The sequence below is a fragment of the Anolis carolinensis genome, chromosome 3, assembly GCF_035594765.1.
Source record: "Anolis carolinensis isolate JA03-04 chromosome 3, rAnoCar3.1.pri, whole genome shotgun sequence".
NCBI classification, from domain to species: domain Eukaryota; kingdom Metazoa; phylum Chordata; class Lepidosauria; order Squamata; family Dactyloidae; genus Anolis; species Anolis carolinensis.
In genome coordinates, this window is record NC_085843.1 from 288735352 (window position 1) to 288763329 (window position 27978).

At 44.1% G+C, this 27978-nt stretch overlaps 1 protein-coding gene across 3 annotated transcripts; it reads right to left on the reverse strand.

The window, feature by feature from the left end:
* Nucleotides 1-27937, reverse strand: LOC100557322 (zinc finger protein 135). Of its 3 annotated transcripts, none has more exons than XM_062976954.1 (2): nucleotides 27434-27544; nucleotides 1-2970 (listed from the first exon to the last, which is right to left on the reverse strand). In XM_062976954.1, exon 2 carries the CDS (start codon nucleotides 2914-2916, stop codon nucleotides 1753-1755), a length of 1164 nt encoding a protein of 387 aa, XP_062833024.1. In that variant the 5' UTR covers nucleotides 2917-2970; nucleotides 27434-27544; the 3' UTR covers nucleotides 1-1752. The 3 variants fall into 3 exon arrangements, with proteins under 3 accessions (XP_062833024.1, XP_008119429.1, XP_062833023.1); XM_008121222.3 differs by lacking the exon at nucleotides 27434-27544 and adding an exon at nucleotides 11511-11660; XM_062976953.1 differs by lacking the exon at nucleotides 1-2970 and adding an exon at nucleotides 21364-24826 and having other exon boundaries at nucleotides 27434-27937.
* Between the last annotated feature and the right edge of the window lie 41 nt (nucleotides 27938-27978).

A 27978-nucleotide genomic window follows, 5' to 3' on the forward strand; every position in this document is an offset into this window, starting at 1 on the left:
CATAAAAACACTGACTTTTATTGTTTTTTTTTTCAGCTGAATCCAAATCAGAAATTCATCAGTTTGTGGAAGAGCTGGGCAAACATTTTAAAGTAAGAAATGTAGGTCCAATACAATATTTACTTGGAGTACACATTATGAGAACTGAACAAGGAGGTTTAATGTTAAGCCAAAAAGGAAAGATACTGCAAGTATTAGAGAAACTAAACATGAAAGATTGTAAAGAAGTTAAATTTCCTATTTTACGTTTTACAAATGAAGTAGAGAACTCTGCACCATTTAAATAAAATACATTGTATTAAAAGTATTATTAGTCAGTTGTTATATATAAGCAATTACACATGAGCAGACACAGCATTTGCTGTAAATTTTCTAAGCAAGTATGCAAGCAACCCATCCACTGCTGCGTGGAATGGGCTTAAAAGAGTGGCAAGATATTTAACACAAACTCAATTTTTGTTTAGTTTTAAATCCAATGACTCATTGGATTTACAAGTATATGCAGACAAGTGATTTCGGGAACAGCTCAGATAGGAAATCAGCGACTGGAGTTCTCATTAGGTTTTCTAGCACAGTCGTAGACTGGAGATGGAAAAAGCAGGGTTTTGTTGCTTTACGTTCCAGTGAAGCTGAATTTTGAGCACTAAGCTTAGCATATATGGAAATCTGTGTGATAAAACCGCTATTGAAAGACCTGCAGATTCCAGCTGAAGATCCCACAACAATTTATGAAGATAACCAAATATGGATCCTTATGGCAACACAAGCCAAGGTAAAACAAAGAAGTAAACATGTGGATATAAAATACAGTTCGGTAAGAGATGCGGTAATTTAATGTACTGTAACACATCTCTGAATCTGACAGATAGAATAACAAAACCACTAAGTGTTCAGAAACACCAACTTAGGAATATTTAAATGTAGCATGTAACAAGATTTTTTTCTTAACACAGGAGGGGAATTAAAGTACATGGACAAGTTCTTGTGGGATCACTATCAGGTGTGTGTCAAGAGAAAAAAATATCTATTTATTTACTACACTTGTACCCCATCTCTCACCCTGAAGGGCGGCTTTACAAAGGCAACAATCTGATTCTGCATATACATATTGATAAATAAACAAATGCATTAAAATCCAAACCAATTAGAAACATAAACATTATAATAGCAATTAAAAAAATCACACAACCCAGGTCGTATTCCAGGGTTGAAAAGATTCACCCTGGTTAATCAAAACCCACAGGCTGAGTAATTGGTGTAATTAAGGTCAACAAGTTTAAGCCACACCCAAAGAGGTATAACCGGGGAGTGTGTTGTATGTTTTTGGGATTACTAAGAATCTGTTGTCGAAGGCTTTCATGGCCGGGATCACAGGGATGTTGTATGGTTTCCGGGCTGTATAGCCATGTTCCATACTTCTGGAATATGGCCATACAGCCTGAAAAACATACAACTCTTACAAAGGTTTGCTCATGGGCTTATTCAGCGTAAGACGCTAGCAAGTTTGTCTTTCATGCTCAAACTAGAAATGAAGATCAGAAAAAGATAAATTTTCTGATGGAAAGCATTGCATAAATGAAATGCAAGGACTACAAGCGAGTTTGATACAGCAAAGGAACTGTGATTGTATTACCACCAGAAAGTTTGCATTGAAGTTGCTGTTTTTTTCTTGAACTCTGCTGCATAAGAGTAAAATTTCAGTTTTGCATTTCTTCTACTTGAGTTGCTGCTCATTTCTGAATATACAAAGGGCTAATCTTCAGCTGGTCTGCAAGCATCAAACCAAAGCAGATCTGAACTCTCAGAAAAGCTATTTTCACACGCCATGCCAGCGTGAGTCCTTTGATGTCTATGTAGACTTCCATTCTGACTGAAGCTCTGTCCACACTCTGGGCAATTATAGGGTTTCTCCCCAGTGTGAGTAATTTCATGTTTATGTAGACTTGAACTCTGAGTGAAGCTCTGTCCACACACCAGGCATTTATAGGGTTTCTCCCCAGTGTGAGTCCTCAAATGTGAATGCAGACCTGAACTATGAGTGAAGTTCTGCCCACACTCCTGGCATGTATAGGGTTTCTCCCCAGTGTGAGTCCTTTCATGGGAACGTAGACTTGAACTATGAGTGAATCTCTGTCCACACTCTAGGCATGTATAGGGTTTCTCCCCAGTGTGAGTCCTTTCATGGGAACGTAGATCTGCACTCTGAACAAAGCTCTTTCCACACTCCAGGCATTTATAGGGTTTCTCCCCAGTATGAATCCTTTTATGCAAATGTAAGCCTCCAGTGTCAGTGAAGCACTTCCCACACTCTGGGCATTTATAGGGTCTTTCCCCAGTATGAGTCCTCAAATGTGAACGTAAACCTGAACGATGAGTGAAGCACTGACCACACTCTTGGCATGTGTAGGGTTTCTCCCCAGAGTGAGTCCTTTGATGTGAACGCAGACCTGAAATATGAGTGAAGCTCTTTTCACACTCCAGGCATGTATAGGGTTTCTCGCCAGTGTGAATCCTTATATGTGAACGGAGATCTCTACTCTGAGCGAAGCACTTTTCACACTCCTGGCATTTATAGGGTTTCTCCCCAGTGTGAGTTTTTTCATGTGCACGTAAACCTGAACGCTGAGCGAAGCTCATTCCACACTCTTGGCATGTATAGGGTTTCTCCCCAGTGTGAGTCCTTTGATGTGAATTTAGACCTGAAATATGAGCGAAGCTCTTTCCACACTCCGGGCATCCATACAGCATCTCCTCAGTAGGAGTCGTTTCATGTTGCTGCAGATGATCCTTCTGAGCGAAACTGTTTCCACTCTCTATGTATTCAGATGCTTTCTCCATGTCAACAGTGATATGGGTGTTTAATTGCAATTCAGATACTTGGCTCTCTTCTCCTTTCTTATCTGTAAGTGAGGCCATCACCTTGAGAGTATTTCTGCACCCAGGAGGTGGTGCCACAGAATCCTCTTTTTCCTGGTCAAGAAAGAAACAAAAGATCAAGGAATTAAAGCCACACTGTTGCTATTTAATTGTGTTTTAAATTTTGTATTGCACTTTTAAAATTTTATGTGGATTGTTATCCACCTTGAGTCCTCAAGGGGCAAAAGGTGGGGTATAAATAAAGGTAATAATAATAATGCCAGAAACTTTATTTACTTCCAAGATTTTTCCCCTTTCCCTTCATGAGTCATGTTGAAAATTGAAGTATAAATAATAATAATAATAATAATAATAATAATAATAATAATAATAATAATAATTGTATTTCTATTCCACCCTATCTCCCCAAAAGGACTCAGGGCGGATTACAACAAACAACGGCAAACATTCAATGCCTTCATAAAACAGATAGATTCCCAACAAGACCCCATATATGAAAACAAAATTAAAAACCTATAATCAAATTATGTCAATAGTGACATAAAATCTAAATAAACATTCACAGTAATTTACAAAAGCCAACTGAAGTTCAACACAGTTGTGTGGATTGGATTATGTAGCCCATGCTGGTGAATGCAGATACCAGGGTCTTGAGCACATACAGACATACCAGCAAAGGCAATAACTGCTTCTTTGAAATGAAGGGAATGAATACAGGAAAAAAGGGGAGGGAGGGGGGAAAAGAATGAATGATAGAAGGAAGAATGGGGAATTCCTTCCAATAGTGGAGCATCACATTGATTTCATTTGGTTGAGAACAAATGTGGCTAAAGAATCATAGAATCATAGAATAGTAGAGTTGGAAGAGACCACATGGGCCATCCAGACCAACCCCCTGCTAAGAAGCAGGAAAGGATTGGAAGGCAGCAGGCAGGCAGAAAGGAAAGGTTCTTTCCAATATTAAAGGGTGTCATTCACCGGATAATGGAGATCCCTGAATTACCACGCAGTAATTACTGGGCTGCCTCCCATCCCACAATGGGTCCCAGGTCTGCTTCCTGAGCATCCCAAATTGGACACCTGCTGCCACCAAATTCCCTGTCTTTTCCCAAAGGAATTCTGCAACGTACCAAGAACCTGCCTCTCCACCCGTCTAATTCAGAACCACATTGAGGCTTGTTGGGATGTTCACATAATGAACAACTCCTTTCAGATATTTAAACAGGGCTCCACTCAGCCTTCTCTTCTGAAGCTAAACCATTTCTTCTCAGAAGGATTATTCATGGTGTCCAGGCTTTTCATCCTTCTAGTCGCCATCTTCCTCTGGACCCCTCCTCTTAGAGTCAATGTCCCCCTTGAATGGCTTTGCCCAGAACTGGACACAGGGCCATTATTCTAGGTGAGACGGTCTGACCAGGACACCCCTTAATCTGGTCACTAGACTCTTTTGAATGCAGCCCAAAACCCATTGATTTTTTTAGCTGATGCATCACATTGTTGGCTCATGTTCACCTTGTTGTCCACGAAGGCTCCAAAATCCCTAACCAGGACATCACTGGGTTCCCAAATATATGTACATAGATATGATAGATGAAATACATTCAAACAATACTGTATTTAGCTCAGTCTAATGTGCATATTATTTGGCTAAAACACATTGCCAAAATTAGGGTGCACATTAGTTTTGAGTATTACAGCAGGGTTTTTAGTTCCTTAGAAGGTAGAAAAGGTAAATAATGATGAGTAAATTATTTAGAGCCATAGTAGTATAGCGGGTTAGATGTTGGACTAAAACTTTAGAGACCAAGGTTTGATTTCCTTTTTTTAAAAAAGGAATTTTTATTCATTTTCAACAGGATTTACGAAAACAAAAACAAAAACATCATAGCTAATTGCAATTGTGAGGGAAAGGGGAAATAGAAGGTTTGATTTCCTGTTCCATTTAGGATTGTAATAAATCAGAAATGGCTCAAAGGAATACAGAAAAAAATAGTTTAGATAAAAGATTAGGAGTAAACTGTAGTATGAAATTAATCAATCATACATACCAGTATAGTACAAATAAAACACAGGGAATATTGGCCTGCCTAACACCTTAATTGACAATAATCCCACCCCCTTATGACAGGAATTAATTGCTTGCAATTGCTACTAGCAATGTGATGCTGTAATTTTTTTAAAAAGTGAAATCCGTTTGGTATTTTGCCTTTGCAGAAATGTGATATCCAAGACCCAAGGCATTAATCCTGCCCCTACTTCAGATATATTGTTTTAAAAAATTGATAGTTATAATGATAATAATAAACTTTATTTTTATACCTCCCTATCCCTAAAGGGAAACCTTTCCCTTTTACCTATCTCCCAAAAGGGACACAGGGCGGTTAGCAACAATAATACACAACATATAGTACATAGTAAAGGTAAAGGTTTCTCCTGACGTTAAATCCAGTCGTGTCCAACTCTGGGGGTTGGTGCTCATCTCCATTTCTAAGCCGAAAAGCCAGCGTTGTCCACAGATTTTGGGTTATCTAAGCAATCGTTTTCAATGTGGGATGGTTTACGTAGTTAGTTTTGTTTGTTGCTTAGTAACCTGAGCCAAGCTGCATTCCAAAGTTGATGACACCATTTAAGGGTTTTGCATGTGATGTGGGAAATGGGAGTATCCTTTCTGGGGACACACAGAAAGTGATGTACATATGCCTCTTCCTGTCTCTTTCTCTTCGCTCCTACAAGGTCTTGTGGACGAATGGCTCAAGTATTTTATAATGTATGGTTTTAAATCTATTTATTGTATGTTGTTAAATTATCTAATAGTTTTAATTGCTTATGTTTTTATCTTTTTGTGTTGTATACTGGCATTGAATTTTGCCAGATTGTGAGCTGCCCTGAGTCCCTTCGGGTGAGAAGGGCGGGATAGAAATGATGGAAATAAATAAATAAATTCTTGACCATGCCATGCCATGATGATGTTGCTCTTGTTTGTTAAGAGATATGTAGTATCCCAAACTGTTTTTTCTTTTGGAACTAAGATGTTTTTACCTGTATGAACATCATCATACAAGATTGCGAGTAAATATATTTTGCTATCTTATTTTGATGTCTCTGATGTTTATTTTATGTGCATGACTTTTTTAAAGGGAAAGGGAGGCTGGCTATTTTGTCTCATTGTTTATTTTCTTTTTACCTCTGCTCACATAAACCCCTAGTCTTCTGCGTTTTTACTGCTCTGCACCAATATCTAACCATATTGGTATCATAATCTTAACAGGTTATGAATATATATTTCTATTAATAGACACCTCCAAGTTCATGTGGCCGGCATGACTGCATGGAGCGCCATTACCTTCCCGCCGAAGCGGTACCTATTGATCTACTCACATTTGCATGTTTTCGAACTGCTAGGTTGGCAGAAGCTGGAGCTAACAGCCGGTGCTCACTCTGCTCCCCGGATTCAAACCTGCGACCTTTCAGTCTGCAAGTTCAGCAGCTCAGTGCTTTAAGACACTGCGCCACCGGGGGCTCCCTCGTACAGTACATAGCAATAGAAAAACACATTATTACACAAAATAAAATTTTACACTAAAAATGACAATCAATGATAATCACAACAGCTTCCAAACGGGGGGCGAGGATCAATAATCCCATAGATTAACAGAGTCCATAATCAGGAGAAGATGAGACTGTGTAGTATATTTTGGGTCAAAGTCGGTGGGATAACCAGGATGGATTCATTCATAGTTCCGCTTTGAAGGGGTTGCAAAGACACAGAATGAGGTGTTTAAGAAAACATCAGAAAGTACACAGAAGCCCCACTGGCCAAATGGTGAGGGGGAGGGGTCTTTGCATTGACACCGCCCTCGCCTCCCCTGAGTAGAAATGCTTGTTCACATCATACCAACATGCACAACCCCATAAAATGTGGTGCAATCAGGATTCTCAGCTAAAATGTTGATAAGAGTACTGACATGCAGAAAGCATTGGGGGAAAAAATGGCCAATTATTGATCCTCTTGCCGAGCTTAATGTCTGTCTGAAACAGAGATTGTATTGCCCACATCCGCCATTCCTGCGTTGAGTGAAATGCACATTGAGATTAGCTTAGCAGCTTAGCTCACCCCCTTTCCTCCCCATCTTAATATCCTGCACACAGAGATACTGATAGAATCCAAGGTAAGTTCACAAATGTGTTTAGTGCTCTTTGTAAAATGCCCTTATGCTTGGAAACCCACAGAGGAGGCTGAGCATCATGGCAATAAATTCTTGGGATACACCCCGAAAGGAGCATTGCATCCTGCCTTCCGGGGAGGCCTGCCCTTGGTCCCACCACCTTTGCAGGCGCAGCTGATAGGGAGAAGAGACTGGGCCTTCTCCGTGGTGGCTCCTTGGCTCTGGAACTTTCTCCCCAGTAAGATTAGATCAGCGCCCTCCCTCTTGGCCTTCAGAAAGAAAACAAAGACATCGTTGCGGGACCAAGCTTTTGGCCAGTAAAGTGCAAGAAATAAATAAGGTTTATGTGCAATTCACAAATGGAATATCCCCATTCTACGATTTTGGATCATGTGATTTTAATGTTTCTATTAGGTGTTTTAATTCTATGTCTTCGTGTCTAAATGCTGTTTATATTTTATGTCTAATGGACTTATTCATTTTAACACATAGTTATATGTTCCTTGTTTATATTTTGTAATTTGGTTTTACATGTATGTCAGGCATTGAATTTTGCCATTATTATGTTGTAAACTCCTTTGCGGCCCCACAGGGGTGAGAAAAACTGTACTGAAATACAGTAAACTAAATAAATAAATGGATGTGCTTCTGGCTTGTGATTCAAAGAGGGCGGCAGAGCTGGCCCAAGGCTCTGACGAACAGTAGGCCAACAGAATTTTTGGTGCCCCCCCCCCAAAACCTTTTAAAACATTATTTTTATTATACGTACTGCTGACCTGAAGGTGAGCACTGCAGGCAGAAATCAGCGAGATGGTGAGCTCCAATCAGTCACCCATAACACCTCAGCTGTTCCACATGGTGGCTGGGCCTGCCTTTTGTCACGTGTCCACACGGCGCAAGCGAATCCCTGAGCATGCGCAGAGGAGTCGCATCAGCCATTTTGGGTGATGGGACTCGTGCGCATGCGCAAGGCTTCGCTCGGGCGGTGACGAAAGGCACGCAAGCCGCCCGTCCGCGTGAGCGATGGAAGCCCTGCGCACAGGAGCCAGATGGGACTCCTGTGCATGAGCACATATGCGCAGGGATTCCATTGCTCGCGCGGACAGGCAACTTGCGTGCCTTACGTAACCGCATGAGCGAGCGAAGCCCAAAATGGCCGATGGGACTCCTATGTGCGTGCGCAAGTCTTCTGAAGCCGAAAAAAGGATGTGAGATGACAGCGGGCGATGGCAGCACCACGTTTACATGGGGATGCCTTGAGAGCGCCCCCTGTTGGTGTGCGCCACCGGTGGCCGCTTACTTCGCCTCACCGTTGGACCGCCTCTGGAGGGAGGTCCCCCCCCCCACTTTTCTTCCCAGCAGAAGAACGGCGAGGAGGTAAATGATAGCACAGCATTCCAGTTGAAGTCCAAAACACCTGGACAGTTTGTCCATGCCTGGGGTAGCGGCTCTTTGACAACAAGGCAATGTATGTATGTATTTACTACATTTCTATCCTGCTCTATCTCACATTGCTCAGTTTGGCAATTCAATGCCACATAAACAAAGCCAATACAAAATACAACAAAGGTAAATATTTTCCCCTGACATTAAGTCTAGTCATGTCCGACTCTGGGGGTTGGTGCTCATCTCCATTTCTCAGCCGAAGAGCTGGCATTGTCCGTAGATGCCTCCAAGGTCATGTGGCCAGCATGACTACATGGAGCGCCGTTACCTTCCCGCCAGAGTGGTACCTATTAATCTATTCATTTTTGCATGTTTTCGAACCACTAGGTTGGGAGAAGTTAATAATAATAATAATAATAATAATAATAATAAATAATAAAACTTTATACCCCGTCACCATCACCCCGTGGGGACTCGGGGCGGCTCACAATGTTACAAAAGTAACAGCGCAAATACATTAACAATACACACAGTTTAAAACACATGAAGATGATAAAACAAGTTAAAACAAAGATTTAAACAACAGTAATAATATCAATAGTAATAATATCAAACAACCACCAATGCGATTCAGTCAACTTCAAAGGTGGGGGGACTATAGCAGCAATATAAGATAAAATCATTAGATTAAAATATCCCAGTGAAAGGAACCTAATAACATTCAGAATAGAATTATAATTATAATGAGGCTGGTCATCCAATGGCTGTCTCTCCAAATGCAGAGCTAACAATGGGAGCTCACTCTGCTCCCTGGGTTTGAACTGCCAACCTTTCATTCAGCAAGTTCAGCAACTCAGCGGTTTAACTTGCTACACCACTGGGGACTCCAAAATGGAACAAACACATCAGTAATAAAACATAAAAATACAATTAAAACTGTTAAAAACACAAAACCCAATACTAAAGCCATTGTTCGTGCTGCTACATTATGTCAGTTCTGTATTGCACTACTACTCCCCAAATGCCTAGTTCCATAATAATAAAAAATAATAAACTTTATTTATATCCCGCCACCATATCCCGGAAGGGACTCGGGCCACTAACAAAGGCAACTCCACGGTGCAGCATATAATATCAAATGGTACATGTGTATAAAACAATATCATGTAAATTCATAAAATTAAACAACAACCACTATCAACACATATAATATCAAATAAAAATAGCACAATTTTAAAAATACAGAACAACTGTAGATAGAACTAGCTGCCAGCTATAGCCTTGTCTGTGCCATACATTACAAAGGAATCACGCCATCTATAGTCATAGTCCAAAAAGTCTGATTTTAATCTAATTTAATTTTAATTCTGAATTGTAGATGTTTTTAAGGCATTGAATACTTGCCGCCTGGAGTCCCCTTCGGGGTAGAGAAAAGCAGGATATAAATAGAGTAAATAAATAAATAAATGCCTACTGGTTATCTGCTGTGTGAGCGCATTTTTCACTATGAACCTGTGCGAGGCCCTTCTCTCGCTCCCACTTCCGTCTCAAGTGCGGTTGATGGGGACGAAGGGCCTTCTTGGTGGTGGCTCCCTTCCAGAAAAATTTGAAAACGTGGTTCTTCCAATGTGCCTTTCACTAATAATTCGACTTGGCCTTTCAAGCCCTACTTAACGTCCAGCCTTTTGCACTTTATCACCAGCCCTACCCCTGGAGTATATTGCACAAGACCCAGCCTGTCTTTTAGCCCTGACCATATCTACTGGGCTGGGCTACTAGTATCAGTTGTTGCTGAGGTTATGTTTAATGATGTTTATTTGTTTTTATGTGGTTATGCCTTTTATGTAAATGTATTTTATGATGTTGTATTTTTATGTTGTTCCACTGAGCTTGGTCCCCATATGAGCTGCCCCAGGTCCCTTTGCGGAGATGGGGATATAAGAATAAAGTTGCTGTTGTTATTATTATTGTTGTTTTTTGTATTTTATATGTTTCATGATTTTATACGTTTTATACGTCTTAAATGCATCTTTGTTGTTGTATTTTATTGTGTATTACAGGGCTTTTTCCCATGTGAGCTGCCCCGGGTCCATTCAGGGAGATGGGGTGGGATATAAGAATAAAGTTGCTGCTGCTCCTGTTGTTATGTTTTATTTTATATGTTTCATGATTTTATACGTTTTAAATGCATCTTTGTTGTTGTATTTTATTGTGTATTACAGGGCTTGGTCCCCATGTGAGCTGCCCCGGGTCCATTCAGGGAGATGGGGTGGGATATAAGAATAAAGTTGCTGTTGTTGTTGTTATTATTATTGTTTTTATTGTATGTGTTTCATGATTTTATACGTTTTAAATGCATCTTTGTTGTTGTATTTTATTATGTATTGTAGGGTTTGGTCCCCATGTGAGCCGCCCCGGGTCCCTTTGGGAAGATGGGGAGGGATATAAGAATAAAGTTGCTGTTGTTGTTACTATTATGTTTTTATTGTATTTTATATGTTTCATGATTTTATACGTTTCAGGTCTTAAATGCATCTTTGTCGTTGTATTTCATTGTGTATTACAGGGTTTGGTCCCCACGTGAGCCGCCCTGGGTCCCTTAGGGGAGATGGGGCGGGATACAAGAATGAAGTTATTATTTTTATTATTGTTAACTTTCCCCCTGAAAATCGGGAAAGGTATTGCCATGCTGTGAGTTGTGCGCCGCTCTGAGCCCCCACGGCCTTTCACCCAGGCACATAACCCGGAATAGCAAAGCAGAATAACTGGTTTACTCGAGCCCACAGGGCCACAGAACGCAGCTCAGTGTGGATTTTTCACAACTGTGTGGAAGGGGGCTCCGCGTGGGGAGAAAATGCGGGGTATCCAAAAACACCACAGCGCCCCCGGGCCCCCCGCCCTGAGAGAGAGAGAAGCCTCCCGCCGCAGCACCGCCACCCCGCCTCCGCCCGCCCGCCCGCCCTTCCCAGGCCTCGCCCGGGCCTCCAGAAGGCCCTTCCTTGGCCCAAGGGCCGGCCATTCTGGGGGTGGGAGGCCACGCGAAGCCTCCCCCCAGAGGAGACATCATAATGACAACAATACCTCACTCTGCGTGTCTCTCCGTCTTCGCGGCTCTGCCGCCACCGACGCCGCCTCAGAAAAAAAAATGGCGGAGGGAGACGCTCGTCTGAGTCACCGAAGGAGCCCCGCCCCTCGTCCTCTAGCCTCCCTCCGCCCTCCCATTGGCTGAGCCCTTGAAGCCCCGCCCGGAGGAGGCTCCCATTGGCCGCCTGCCGCTCTCCAGTCTTGATTGACGGATTGCAAAGATTGCTGGAAGGAAGGCGGCCTCGGAGGGCAGAGACGGAGAGAAGAAGGCGGGCCTCCTGGCCACGCCCCCTCCTCCTCCTCTTCTTCTCCGGAGGGAGGGACGGAGGGGGTGACGTCACGGCCTGCCCCGCCCCTCCTTTGTGGGCTCCCACTGGGGATGAGCAACCAGCCCCGAAGACTGGCAGGCTTGGGAACAGGACTGGTGCGGAGTAAGGATGGGCGCTGTCATCGTTTCTGAGCAGAAGCAAGAGCTTTGCTTCAAAGAGCATTTCTGAGGGGAAGGAAGGGACTGGTTTTCCGCAGGCAGCCCTCCCGAGGAGGCGCCTTCTTGTCCCTGCCGCCTGGCCGGCCGGGCTCTCCTTCCCGCCCTCTTCCCCTTCGCCTCCCCCTCCTCCTCCTCCCCCCTCCCCGCTTTCCTGTCCCCCCACAAGGCAGAAGGAGAGGAAAGTAATTGCAATATTTTGAACAAGGTTTTTGTTCAACAACCTATTCAACTTGTACGCAGAACACACCATGCGACGTAGGTGCGGGGCTTCACGAATCCAAGGCCGGAGTTAAAATTGATGGAAGGAACATTAACATTAGCTGGAGGGCGACCAAAATGATCAAGGGTCTGGAGAACAAGAATCCCTATGAGGAGCGGCTTAAAGAACTAGCGTCTAGATCCAGGGAAGTCCTGCTCCCCCTTATTCTATTCTGCCTTGGCCAGACCACTTTACCAGGAATCACACTGTTTCCAATTCTGGGCACCACAGTTGAAGGGAGATGTTGACAAGCTAGAAAGCGTCCAGAGGAGGGCAACTAAAATGATCAAGGGTCTGGAGAACAAGAATCCCTATGAGGAGCGGCTTAAAGAGCTGGGCATGTTTAGCCTGCAGAAGAGAAGGCTGAGAGGAGACATGATGAGGGCCATGTACAAATACGTGAAGGGAAGTCATAGGGAGGAGGGAGGGAGCTTGTTTTCTGCTGCCCTGCAGAATAGGACGCAAGGGAACAAGGGCTTCAAACTACAGGAAAGGAAGGAGATTCCACCTGAACATCAGGAAGAACTTCCTCACTGTGAGAAGGGCTGTTCGGCAGTGGAACTCTCTGTGGTGGAGGCTACTAAACAGAGGCTGGATGGCCATCTGTAGGAGGTGCTTTGAATGAGATTTCCTGCTCCTTTGCAGGGGGTTGGACTGGATGGCTCACAAGGTCTCTTCCAATACTATTCTACCATTCTATTATTCTATGTATGCAGATGATACCACTCTGATGAAAGCTGAAAGTGAGGAGGAGCTGAGGAGCCTTATCACCAAGGGGAAAGAAGAAAGTGCAAAAGCTGGGTTGCAGTTAAACGTCAAGAAAACCAAAATCATGGCAACGACACCTATTGATAACTGGCAAATAGAGGGAGAAAATGTGGAGCCAGTGACAGACTTTGTATTTCTAGGTGCAAAGACGACTGCAGACGCAGACTGCAGCCAGGAAATCAAAAGACATTTCCTTCTTGGGAGGAGAGCAATGGCCAACCTGGACAAAACAGTGAAGAGCAGAGACATCCCACGGGCAATGAAGCTCCGCATAGTCAAAGCCATGGTATTCCCCATAGTGACCTATGGATGGGAGAGCTGGACCATAAGGAAGGCTGAGCGAAGGAAGATTGATGCTTTTGAACTCTGGTGCTGGAGGAACTTCCTGAGCGTGCCTTGGACCTTGGCAAGAAGATCCACCCAGTCCATCCTCCAGGAAATAATGCCCAGTGGCTGCTCACTGGAGGGAAGGATACGAGAGGCAAAGCTGAAGTATTTTGGCCACATCCTGAGGAGACAGGAAAGCTTGGAAAAGATCATGATGCTGGGGGAAATTGAAGGAAAAAGGAAGAGAGGCCGACCAAGGGCGAGATGGATGGACGGGATCCTTGAAGGGACTGGGTTGACCTTTAAGGAACTGGGGGCGGAGACAGCCGACAGGGAGCTCTGGCCTGGACTGGTCCATGAGGTCACAAAGTCGGAAAAGACTGAACGAATGAAGAAGAAGAACAAGGTTTTAGGGTTCGTGTATGGAGGAGAGATGAAGGAAAACAAATTTCCCCAGGACAACAGTCCTCACAGGAATCTTTCTGGAGTTGTTCTTGGGACGATGACAAATTCCCACCAAAACTGACTCCTTCCCTAAACTGGGAGGAAATAAGCATCCAGCTTCAGCTTGATCTCCTCATCCAGCCCATCACAGCAGCCAGGCACTGGTCCAGTATCTGAGGGGCTTCCTTGGAATTAGGTGGAAAAGTAGAGTTGGGTGTCATCTGCGTAGAGATGACACCGTACTCTAAAACTCCGGATGAACTCACCCAGCGGTTTCATGTAGATGTTAAAGAGCATCTTGTTGTTGTTGTTGTTGTGTATACATCAGCCCTGGCCTTGTCTTCCTCAACTGCTGAGTATGCCTGCCCCGTCTGACATAAATCTGCCCACACGAAGCAGGTGAATATAGCACTGAATGAGACATGTAGAATAATCACAGCAAGTCTCAGACCTTTTACCTGTTGACAAACTACAAGCTAACTGGCATTGCCCCCTCCCCCCAGGGATGCGTGACGGGAAGTTATTTATTTATTTACAGTATTTATAGTCTGCCCTTCTCACCCCAAAGGGGACTCAGGGCGGATCACATTATACACACATAGGGCAAACATTCAATGCCCATAAACACATCAAACAGAGACTGAGACAGACAGACACAGAGGCAATTTAACCTTCTCCTGAGGGGATGTTGGATTCTGGCCACAAGGGGGAGCAGCTGCTTCATCATCCACTGTGACGGCACTTCCTCATTCCAAATCATAAATTAGTTAAACTTGCCTCCCCACTTTTATAAGTGGTACCTTATTTCCTACTTGATAGGTGCAACTATCTTTCGGGTTGCTAGGTCAGCAACGAGCAGGGGCTATTTTTTATTTTTAATTGACGGGTGCTCATCCCACCACGGGCTGCCCTTGAACTCATGACCTCATGGTCAGAGTGATTTATTGCAGCAGGCTGCTCAACAGCCTGCGCCACAGCCCGGCCCCTGTTACTGCCAATTGCGAGAGAAATAAGGTTGAACACCGTGAAAGCCACCCACTGCTCTCACAGTAGACTTAAATCAAGGAAAAATTTCATGAGGACCACCACTCCTCTTGATGTTCCCCCAGCAACAGCAAGGGTGTCCCTCTGGGCAGCCAAACCAGGCAATGCCAACTGGGTGGCCCCCCACGAGGGTCTTCCCTCCTCCAGGATCAGACCAAGAATGGGCCACTTGGAAGTCCCTGAACAGACTCCGGAGCGGAGTGGGCAGGTCGAAAGGGAACCTGGCAACACGGTATGACCGAGAAGGACTCTCCACCTGGTTCAACTGTGGAGCACAACAGACAACTTCATGCACAGAGGAAGAATTGCTGAAAGCTACAGACCATGTGGTTGCGGTTGCCTGTTTTTGGTCAAAAATTATTTAGCCGCTTGTGTTCCCACTATTTTTAATCAGTTTTATACTTATTTATGCAATGCTTTTGACTCGAAATACATAAACTTTGTTATTATAATTATTTATTAACATATATAATAGTTATTATAATAGACAGTAGAGTCTCACTTATCCAACCTTCGCTTATCCAACAACGTTCTGGATTATCTAACGCAGTCTGCCTCCTGCCCAGATCCACAGCTGTTTCTCTAGGCAGCAAGGACTGAACGTTTTACGGATTTTATTTCCGACAATGTAAATTCGTTTTATGTAATTCTATCTTTATTTGTAGTCAATTTGTTAGTAGCCAATGTTTTTGTAGTCAATGTTTTCAATACATTGCAATGTTTTGGTGCTAAATTCATAAATACTGTAATTACTACATAACGTTACCATGTATTGAATGGCCTTTTCTGTCGATTTGTTATAAAACATAATGTTTTGGTGCTTAATTTGTAAAATAATAATATAATTTGATGTTTAATAGGCTTTTCCTTAATTCCTTCTTATTATCCAACATTTTCGCTTATCCAATGTTCTGCCAGCCCATTTATGTTAGATAAGTGAGACTCTACTGTATTATAATTAACTTGGCAAACTCAGCGACATCCAGTGTTTCCTCCTTTGTGTAAAAGTCAGGAATCCCTTTGAAGTTTATCCATGAAAATGCTTTGAAAATGGAAAACCTCTGGCAAATATACTGCTATTTCAGAAGAATTGCATTCTTACATTGACAGAATACAACCCTTTGCTATTAGTTCTATTATTATTGTTGTTGTTGTTGTTGTTGTATGACACAGCAAACAAGATAGATATGCTGGATTTCATATCACAAAATCACAAGTCGAACACTTCCCAAGTGTCTAGGACTGTGGGATGTATTTTCAGATGATGCGTGCAGATCCCAGTCAGGTGGCCTTTTGCAGTTGGCAGATCGTGATTTTGTCAATGTCTATTGTTTCCAAATGCCGGCTGAGATCTTTTGGCACGGCACCCAGTGTGCCCATCACCACCGGGACCACCTGCACTGGTTTCTGCCAGAGTCTTTGAAGTTCGATCTTGAGGTCCTGATAGCGGCTGAGTTTTTCCTGTTGTTTTTCGTCAATGCGATTGTCACCTGGGATGGCAACATCTACTATTATTATTATTATTATTATTATTATTATTATTATTATTATTATTATTATTATTATTATTATGGCCATTATGTTTGTGAACCTAGTTTCTGTTTTCTAAAGAAACATTAAAGTTGCTAAACACTTTAAGTTATTTAAAGTTCTTTAGGCTATTTCACAATGGGAATAATAATAATATAATAATAAACCAAAATTGTCTCTCTCAGGCAGGTCCAGGTGGTGGGGCTGGGGGTAGTTGCTCCTCAAATAAGGGGCTGTTCTATGGTGACATCCCACACAGAGCCATTCTGTTCCCAATGTTTTTTAACAGTGACATGAAACCTCTGGGAGAGATCCTCCGGAGCCCTGGTGTGGATGCTATCGTTACGCAGATGACACCCAAATCTATTTCTCCGCGTCTCCAGAAACAGCCTCTGCGAAGGATGGCACGTCTCCTCTGAATGACTGCCTGGAGGAGGGCATGGGCGGCGGGAGGAAGGAGATATTGGGACTGAATCCAGGGAAGGCAGAGGGGCCTGCCCTCCACCCTGAAGCGGATGAAGCCAGTTCTGGACGGGGTCTCCCTCCCCTGAAAGACTGGGTCAATAGCTTGGATCAAGGGCTTCTGGACCATTTCTCCAGAGGCCAGTCCGAGAGGACTTGCTCCCACTGTGGCCAACGTGCCAGATGCATCCCTCCCTCCCCATAATTGGAGGACCTAAGGATGGCGGGACATGTATAGGTCAGGCTGGATGTCTTCAATGCCCTTTACATGGGGCTCCCTCTGGACCCCCAAATGGATCCAAAGCAAGGCAGCCAGACTAGTTCCAGGAGTAATAATATCCCTGAACACTACACTCAGTCCAATGACTGCCAATGAGTTTCTGGGCAAAGCTCAAAGTGTTCATTTTGACCCGTAAAGCCCTCCATGGTTTGGGTCCCGGTTCCCTCCCTCCATGGCCCCTTGGGACACAGAGATCTTCTGCAGGGCAGACAAACAACTCACTGTCGTCTGGCACCCAGAACCCCTTTCTGTCAGCCCCAAAAGAAGGCCCTGGGTGAATGGCCTGCCAAAGGACAAGATCCCAGAGCAGAGAATTTAAGATGCAACTAAAGACCAATTTCTTCAGCAGGAGGCCAACCCAGTCAGTTTTAAGTTGTGAATTTTAAGGTGCATTTCACCAGTGGGTTTTAACTTGCATTTTAACTCTGTGTATCTTGTTGCATGTGTTTTAATAATGTTTTATATCTTGTTTCAGTGATGATGTATTTCGCCTGGAGCCACAGGGAGGGGGAGGCTGTTGTTATTATTATTCTCCTTTAAAGTTCTTTATGTTCTCAAATGGGGCCCCCTGGTGGCACAGTGTGTTAAAGCGCTGAGCTGCTGAACTTGCGGACCAAAAGGTCCCAGGTTCAAATCCTTGGAGCAGAATAAGCGCCCGCTGTTAGCCCCAGCTCCTGCCAACCTAGCAGTTTGAAAACAAGCAAATGTGAGTAGATCAATAGGTACTGCTCCAGCAGGAAGGTAATGATGCTCCATGCAGTCATGCCAGCCACATGACCTGGAGATGTCTATGGACAACGCCAGCTCTTTGGCTTAGAAATGGAGATGAGCACCAACCCCCAGAGTCAGACATGACTGGACTTAACGTCAGGGGAAACCTTTACCTTTACCTTTTTATGTTCTCAAATGTATATAGATTCTTTATGAAATGCCCATGTCTGTACCTGAGAGACTGGCTGGGTCTGGGGATTGCTGTCCCCCAGTGTCCACTCTGGCCAGAGCTGGAAATTCAGTCTCTGCCCCTGCCTTCAACGCCTGCGTGTTTCATGGAACCAACTGGGAGCTGTAGTAGGCCAGGAGGATCTGAGGTTTGGAGAACGGCTGCACCTCCGGGAAGGAGGCCCCAAGGGCTGTCCTGACGCTGCAAGGCCTGAGCAGAGATGGGGGGCCAAGGGGACGGACTGGGAGGCAGGTCCCAGAAGGCAAGGAAGCGGCAGAAGACTGAGGCCCAATTGCCACGATGGCCAAACTGAGGCTGGAGGACTTTGGCCACCTTTCTCCACCCTTTGGAGGATTGCTCATAGAGCAGCGTCCCTATGGTTTCCTTCCAAAATCCTTGAGAAATCCAGCTGGAGACCTCGATATGCTTTCGAGAGAGAGCTTGTGATGACCTGTCCTCCAAGACAGAGTCCACCTCACTCTGCCTCAAGGGAGGAGTCCCATTGCATCTCCAAAAGGAAGGTGGCATTGGTGGAAAGATAAGCTTTTCCTGGATTCTGGTCCCTTTTCAGCCCACGCAGGATCTCTAGTTCTAGGGACAGGAGCCAAGAGGAACCTGGGGAGCCTTCTCCAAGGTGGCCTCCTCAATGCCGGGCTCCATCAGAATGAGGCCCTGGAGGACCAGCCCTGAAGACCGCTTTTGTCTGCCCCAGGAGCAGGGCTTCTGTAATGCCTCCGGCACTGAATCCTCCTCTCCAGAGGAAGCCAAAGGCCCCAGGTATGTTCCAGCACAAAGGAAAAGGCTAGTGTTGAACTTCGTATTGTAGTAGTTTGGGTGCTGGACTCTGGAGACCAGTGTTCGACTATCTGCTAAGCCATGGAAACCACTACGGGGACTGTGGGAAAGACGCATTCTCAGAAAATGCGGAGATCAATCATGAATCAGGTATGACTTGAAGGTATGACTTCAAGTCTGGCCACTTGCAACATTCACACTTGCCTCAAACAGACAAGAGTCCTTTTTCCCCAACCTGGACAATCCAGAGATATATACACCACACTTGCCTAGTTTCCAACAGACCTCACAACCTCTGAGGATGCCTGCCATAGATGTGGGAGAAATGTCAGGAAAGAATGCTTCTGGGATGTGGCTAGACAGCTCAGAAAACTCACAGCAATGTGATTTCGGCAATGAAAAACTTCAACTACTCTTCTAATTCATCAGCCCGACAACTGATATTTGCCCCTGTTGTTCTTGTGAAAAAGCAATGAATAAGTCCCAATCTTTCTTGAAGTTGATAAGAGGTTTGTCTTTAATTGGCATAGTCGCTTTGTCCATCTCTGATAATTTGCAGTTCTTTATCCTTCATTCTTCTCACGTGGGATAATGACTTACTCCCACCTCTGACGATGAATGATGCATAATAATAATAATAATAATAATAATAATAATAACAACAACAACAACAACAACAACCTGGCTATGGCTCACGGATGGGACCCTGAAGAAGGAGACAGAAGGCCTGATCCTTGCAGCCCAGGAGCAAGCCATCAGAACAAAGGCAATTAAGGCCAAGATCGAAAAATCAGCTGATGACCCAAAATGCAGACTGTGCAAGGAAACTGACGAAACCATTGATCATATCCTCAGCTGCTGTAAGAAAATTGCACAGACAGACTACAAACAGAGGCACAACTATGTGGCCCAAATGATTCATTGGAACTTATGCCTCAAGTACCACCTCCCTGCAGCAAAGAACTGGTGGGATCACAAACCTGCAAAAGTAATGGACCTCAAGATTGAACTTCAAAGACTCTAGCAGAAACCAGTGCAGGTGGTCCCGGTGGCGATGGGCACATTGGGTGCCGTGCCAAAAGATCTCAGCTGGCATTTGGAAACAATAGAGATTGACAAAATTACGATCTGCCAGCTGCAAAAGGCCACCGTGCTGGGATCTGCGCGCATCATCCGAAAATACATCACACAGTCCTAGACACTTGGGAAGTGTTCGACTTGTGATTTTGTGATAAGAAATCCAGCATATCTATCTTGTTTGCTGGGTCATAATAATAATAATAATAATAATAATAATAATAATAATAATAATAATAATAATAATAATAATAACTTTGTCCAGACCGACAAAGTTCTGGAACACAACACACCAGACATCACAGTTGTGGAAAGGAAAAAGGTTTGGATCATTGATGTCGCCATCCCAGGTGATAGTCGCATTGACGAAAAACAACAGGAAAAACTCAGCCGCTATCAGGACCTCAAGATTGAACTTCAAAGACTCTGGCAAAATCAATACAGGTGGTCCCGGTGGTGATGGGCACATTGGATGCCATTCCAAAAGATCTCAGCCAGCATTTGGAAACAATAGACATTGACAAAATCACGATCTGCCAACTGCAAAAGGCCACCCTGCTGGGATCTGCACGCATCATCCGAAAATACATCACACAGTCCTAGACACTTGGGAAGTGTTCGACTTGTGATTTTGTGATACGAAATCCAGCATGTCTATCTTGTTTGCTGTGTCATAATAAAATAATAATAATAAAAAAACTTTATTTATACCCCACCACCATTTCCCCACAGGGACTCGGGGCGGCTCACATGGGGCAGTCGTGAAGATAGGCAGGTCCCAAACCGTTTAGAGCTTTATAGGTAATAACCTGCACCTTGAATTGGGCTCGGAATATAATCGGCAGCCAGTGAAGCCGCTTGAACAGGGGGGTTGACCGCTCCCTGTAAGCAGCTCCAGTTAGTAGCCTAGCTGCCGACCGTTGTACCAACTGCAATTTCCGGACCGTCTTCAAGGGCAGCCCTACGTAGAGTGCGTTACAGTAATCCATCCGTGAGGTAACTAGAGCGTACGGTCGTAGTTGGTGCACAAGTTTTAATTGTGTAAAGGCCCTCCCGGCCATCGCTGACACCTGAGCCTCAAGTGACAGCGATGAATCCAGGAGGACCCCCAAACTGCAGACCTGCGCCCTCAGGGGGAGTGTGACCCCGTCAAGCACAGGTAGCCACCCTATGCCCCGATCGGTCGAACTTGCTGCAGTTCTTACATATTCTAGGCTTTCCCCACATTTTGTTTCTAGACAACTGTCCTGAGACATCCCTAAGAAGCAAAACTCTGGCCTCATTGTAAATGGGACCCTCACCACTTTCACTCAGCATCGTACGCATGCATTTGAGTCCAATATTTCTGGTCCTTTCTTCAAAGGCACCACAATAGGACAAAAATACCTTCGATCAGAGCTTTCCAAGCTGTGTGTCATGACACACAAGTGTGTTGGCTGTAGTCCACAGGCGTGTCGCATGAAAGACTGGCTCCCCCACCGAACTGGGAGAGACCCCCACATGGCATCCAGTCCGACCCCCTTCACCCAGGCAGGAAGGCCCAGCAGAAGCCCTCCCAACAGATGGCCATCCAACCTCAGCTCAAAAACCTCCAGCGGAAAATGTAATTTTGTGAAAACTGGGGTCTTGAAAGATGAAGAAGGCAGATATATAATAATGGAAGGAATAATTGGACAAGACAAATATGTATTAGTAAATGTTTATGCTCCCAATGAAAAGCAAGAAGAATTGTATGGGAAAGTGTTAAAGAAAATAACTATCTGGCAACAAAAATATATAATCTTTGGAGGTGATATTAATATAATAATTGACATGGTAAAAGATCAGTCCAACCCAACAGCTAGAAATGAAAGTAACCACATGACAAAGTTAAGTATGACTGTGGGCAAATGAGGATTGAGAGATGTTTGGAGACTCTTAAAAGGAGATGAGAGAAGGTATACAGATTTTTCAGACATACATAAAACATACACAAGAATCGATTACATGTTTAGTCCAAAAACATGCCAGATTAAGTCGTAAATATGGAAATATAAGGATTATTGTTCATGTTCCAGTTAGTATAGAAATGGAAATTAAGCAAGATTACAATTGGATAAAAAGATGGAGATTTCGTCCTATTATACTGAACCAAGAGGAAACTGTAAATAAACTGTGTTGTCGAAGGCTTTCATGGCCGGAATCACAGGGTTGTGTATGTTTTCCAGGCTGTATGGCCATGTTCCAGAAGTATTCTCTCCTGACGTTTCGCCCACATCTGAGCAAAACGTCAGAAGAGAATACTTCTGGAACATGGCCATACAGCCCAGAAAACATACAACAACCCTATAAATAAATTAGTGAAATAGTGGCAAGAAATTTGGGACTTAAACAATAGAGATCAAGAGCCTTATTTTGGGACACGGTGAAAGCTGAGATGAGAGGGTTGATAATGAAAGAAGCATAAAAAGGTAAGAAAGAAACAAGAAGCAAGGGAAAATGTATTAGAAAAAGAGATTGGAAAATCAGTATATAATATAAAGAACTAAATGTATATACAATGAATTAAGGGCAAAAAAGAAGAATCAAATACAATGGAGATGGTTCAAGTAGAAAAATTGATATATCTAAGGAGAGAATTCTTTGAATATACTGTAGTAACAGAAATTCAAGAATGTTGGCAAGGTCGGTACTGAAAAGAATGGAAAACACAATAAATGAGGTAAGAGATAAATGAGGAAAAATCTATAGATTAAAGAAAGAAAAGTTAAAAATATTTGTGGAATTCTATTCAGAGTTATACCAAGCAGGAGAATATTCAACAGAGAAAATAAATGAATATGTGGAAGGAAATTGGAATTTAAAATTAAGGGAGAAGTTGATAACGATGTATGTGATGAACTCCATATACAAGAAAATACACAAGAATTGTTTATAGATTAAGGATTATACAAAACTTGTCTCTATATATTATTATATTATACTATATATATTTATAATCTTATATGGGGTTGGTTTTACCTCCAGTGTGCTAGTTAAACTGTTGCTGTGTTGCAACAGGATACATGTCCAAAAAGTATGTAAACAACATGAAGTTTGGAAAGCTGTGTCTTAGAGCACCTCTATGGGGTCAAACACAATTTTTCTCTCCAATGTGAATTCTATGTATGTGTAGACTTGAATTCTCAGAGAAGCTCTTTCCACATGCTGTGTGTTCATAGTTTCTATACAGTATGAGTCTTTTGATGGGAATGTTGACCTGAACTATGAGTGAAGCTCTGTCCACACTCAAGGCATGTATAAGGTTTTTCCCCAGAGTGAGTCCTTTGATGCGAATGTAGATTTTCAGTCTCAGTGAAGCTCTGTCTACACTCCAGGCACGTTTAGGGCTTCTTCCCAGCGTGAGTCCTCTGATGGGAACGTAGACCTGAATGATAAGGGAAGCTCTTTCCACATTCCAGGCATGTATAAGGTTTTTCCCCAGTGTGAGTCCTTTGATGTGAACGTAGACCTGAACTACGAGGGAAGCTCTTTCCACACTCCAGGCATTTATAAGGTTTCTCCCCAGTGTGAGTCCTTTGATGTCTACGTAGATGTGCACTGTGTTTAAAGCTCTTTCCACACTCCAGACATGTATAGGGTTTCTCCCCAGTGTGACTCTTTTCATGTGAACGCAAACCTGAACGATAAATGAAGCTCTGTCCACACTCCAGGCATTTATGGGGTTTCTCCCCAGTGTGAGTCCATTGATGCAAACGTAGACCTGAGCTATGAGCGAAGCTCTGCCCACATTCAAGGCATTTATAAGGTTTCTCCCCAGTGTGAGTCCCTTGATGTCTACGTAGACCTGAATTATGACTGAAGCTCTGTCCACACTCCAAGCATTTGTAGGGTTTTTCCCCAGTATGACTCCTTTGATGTGAATGGAGTTCTGAACCAGAAGTGAAGCTCTTTCCACACAACGGGCATGTATAGGGTTTCTCCCCAGTGTGAGTCCTTTGATGTAAATGTAGACCTGAACTCTGAATGAAACTCATTCCACACTCCTGGCATGTATAGGGTTTCTCCCCAGTATGAGTCCTTTGATGCCTACGTAGAGCTGACCTATCACTGAAGCTTTGTCCACACTCCTGGCATGTATAGGGTTTCTCCCCAGTGTGAGTCCTTTGATGTGAACTGAGACTTGAACCACAAGTGAAGCTCTTTCCACACTCCAGGCATTTATAGGGTTTCTCCCCAGTGTGAGTCTTTTGATGTTTTTGTAGAATTCCACTCTGTCTGAAGCTCTGTCCACACTCCAGGCATGTATAGGGTTTCTCACCAGTGTGAGTTCTTTGATGTGAACGGAGACTTGAACTACAAGTGAAGCTCTTTGCACACTTCAGGCACGTATACGGTTTCTCCCCAGTGTGAGTCCTTTCATGTAAATGTAAACCTGAACTCTGAATGAAACTCATTCCACACTCCAGGCATGTATAGGGTTTCTCCCCAGTGTGAGTTCTTTGATGTGAATGTAGATTTCCCTTCTGAGTGAAACTCATTCCACACTCCAGGCATGTGTAGGGTTTCTCCCCAGTGTGAATCCTTAGATGTAAATGTAAACCTCTACTGACAGTGAAGCTCTTTCCACACTCCAGGCATGTGTAGAGTTTCTCCCCAGTGTGTGTCCTATGATGTAAATGTAAACTTTTACTGCAAGTGAAGCTCTTTCCACACTCCAGGCATTTTGATGTTTTCTCCTTCATGTCAACAATGATATGGGCGTTTAATGCAAATACCTAACTCTTTTTTCCCCCTTTCTTATCTGCAAGTGGGAGCAAAGATTCAGTAAGATCATCACCTTGGGAGGGTTTCTTCTTCTTCCTATATTGTTGGTTTCTTTGCTGCAACCAAGAGGTGGCTCCACAGAATCCTCATTTTCCTGGTCAAGAAAGAAGCAAAAGATCAAGGAGGAAAGCCAGAAACTTTTTTCACCAGCCCCCTTCCCTTCATGGATCACGTTGAAAATGGAAATACTAAGAAGTGCAACCATCAGGGTCTTATGTTATGCTCTTATGTGCATTCATAGAAACTGGCAAAGAGAATCAATGATTCTTTAAAAGAGAAGAGAATCAAGAAAGTATGAAGAAAAGAGAGAGAGGAAGAACAAGATGAATGATAGAAGGAAGAAAGGGGAACTCCTTCCAATATTGGAGAATCATGCGATCCTAGAGTTGGAAGACCTCCTGAGTCATCCTGGCCAACCTCATTCTGCCAAGAAGCAGGAAAACCGCATTCAACCCACCCCCACCCCCACCCCACCCCGGATAGATGGCCACCCAGCCTCTGCTTCAAAACCTCCAAAGAAGGAGCTTCCACCACACTCCCTCTGGGGCAGATAGAGATAGTACCACAGCTGAACGAATCTGCATCTTTGGGCCCTGAAGAGCAGAAGGAGCCCAAAGTTTTGGAATTGGGTGCCATCTCTATGCAGATGACACTCGACTACTACTCTTTTCCACCGAATTCCAAGAAAGCTCCCCAGATCCTGGACCAGTGCCTGGCCGCTGTGATGGACTGGGTGAGGGCTAACAAGCTGAGGCTTAATCCAGAAGAGACCCTCCTGGTCAGTCGTGAGGCTGATTGGGGTCTAGGGTGGAAACCTTTTCCAGACGGGGTCCCGGTCCCCCTGAGGACACAAGTCTATTGAAGTCTGGGGATCCTCCTGGACACAGTGCTGAGGCTTGAAGCTCAGGTGTCGGCAGTGGCCGGGAGGGCCTTTGCATAGTTAAAGCACCAGCTGCGACCGCACCCCGAAAAACCTGTCTTGGCCACGGTGGTTCATGCCTTGGTTACATCCAGACTAAATTACTGCAAGGCACTCTACGTGGGGCTGCCTTTGAAGACGGCCTGAAAACTCCAACTGGTGCAAAGGTTGGCAGCGAGGGAGCAAACTGGAGCTAGTTATAGGGAGCACACAACGCCTCTACCGTGTTTCCCCGAAAATAAGACAGTGTCTTATATTAAGTTTTGCTCCCAAAGATGCTCTAGGTCTTATTTTCAGGGGATGTCTTATTTTTCCATGAAGAAGAATTCACATTTATTGATGAACCAAAAATGAACATTTATTATATCCTGTACAGTAGTTGTCATCACAAACCAGCATAACCAGACAAACTGTGAATCCTATTAAAAATGTCTTGTTACTACCATTATTTCCATGTACAACAATCTATGGTATGTACATTTCCCAAACCTGCATGCTCTGGTGTTCTTTTCGGCGGGCATGCTTCCAAACACAAACGGTTCTAGGTCTTACTTTCGGGGGAGGCCTTATATTTAGCAATTCAGCAAAACCTCTACTAGGTCTTATTTTCTGGGGATGTCTTATTTTAGGGGAAACAGGCTACTAAAGCAGCACCCAATTCAAAGTGCAGGTTATCACCTACAAAGACCTAAACGGTTCGGGCCCTGCCTATCTTTGCGACCGTATCTTCCTCTATGAACCTGCGCGGGCTCTAAGATCTGCCAGTGAGGCCTTCTCTCGCTCCCGCCTCCGTCTCAAGCAGGGTTGGTGGGGACCAGGGAGAGAGAGAGAGCGAGAAAGAGGGCCTTCCTTCTTGGTGGTGGCCCCCCGGCTCTGGAACGCCCTCCCTAGGGAGATAAGGCAGGCCCCACTCTGCCCACCTTATGCAAAGACTTGAAAACCTGGATGTTCCCGCGTGCCTTTAAATGACGGTTTTAGTCCCTGATCAGGTCTGCCCAGCCCTCTGTTTATTCCCTCTATTCTCTGAACAATCAGAGAGACTATTATATATATTATTACAGTGGAGTCTCACTTATCCAACACTCGCTTATCCAATGTTCTGGATTATCCAACGCATTTTTGTAGTCAATGTTTTCAATATATCATGATATTTTGGTGCTAAATTCGTAAATACAGTAATTACTACATAGCATTAATGTGTAATGAACTACTTTTTCTGTCAAATTTGTTGTATAACATGATGTTTTGGTGCTTAAATTGTAAAATCATAACCTATTTTGATGTTTAATAGGCTTTTTCTTAATCTCTCCTTATTATCCAACATATTCACTTATCCAACATTCTGCCGGCCTGTTTATGTTGGATAAGTGAGACTCTCTACTGTACTTGTTTCAGAAACCTGAGTGGCACATTATTACACTGCAGGGTGACATTGGTTCAGAAGCAGTCGTAAAAGCGTCCATTTAATACCATCTACAACTCACAAGATAAATTACATGTTTGTTATTGTTCGCCTGCGTGGCACATATCCTTTTTCATTGGCAAGGCAGTGTGTAGAGCAGGCCTGGGCCAACTTGGGCCCTGTTTTGGACTTCAATTCCCACAATTCCTGGCCTCAGGCCCTTTCCTTTCCGCTTAAGCGGCTGAGGGGGAAAAGGAAGGGGCCTGAGGCCAGGAATTGTGGGAATTGAAGTCCAAAACAGGGCCCAAGTTGGCCCAGGCCTGCTGTACAGCTCCTCACTGGGCTTTCTTACCCAACCTCCGTCCTTCTTCCCTTCTTACCTCCGTCCTTCTCCCTCGAGGCCTTCCTTCATCTTTCCTGTCACTCTCTTTCTCTCCTCATCCTTTCCCGCCTACAAAGGAGTGGGCGGGGCCAACTGTGACGTCACCCCTCCCGCCTTCTTCTCTCTCAGTCTCTGCCCTCAGCCTCCGCCCTCCTTCCCTTCCATCTCGCAATCCTTGCCACCCGTCAATCAAGGCTGGAGAGCGGCAGGCAACCAATGGGAGCCTCCACTGGTCGGGGCTTCAAGGCCTTAGCCAATGGGAAGGCGGGGATGGCTAGAGGGAGACAGGCGAGGGGCGGGGCTTCTTCGGTGCGTCAGAACAGAACATCTTTCTCCGCCATTTTTTCCTCAGGCGAGAAGGCGGCGGTGGGAGGAAGCGGAGTCACGAAGAAGGAAACACAGAGAGAGAGAGAGAGAGAGAAAGGTATTAGTATTATTACTACTAGCTTATTATTTTAAAATTATTTTTTCAAATAACCTGAGTAATGCCGAGTCCCCAACTCGGCATTACTCAGGTTATTTGAAAAAATAATTTTAAAATAA

Coding starts and splice junctions, on each gene's coding strand:
- LOC100557322 (XM_062976953.1), bottom strand. CDS start 24,650: ATGAAGGAGAAAACATCAAAATGCCTGGAGTGTGGAAAGAGCTTCACT.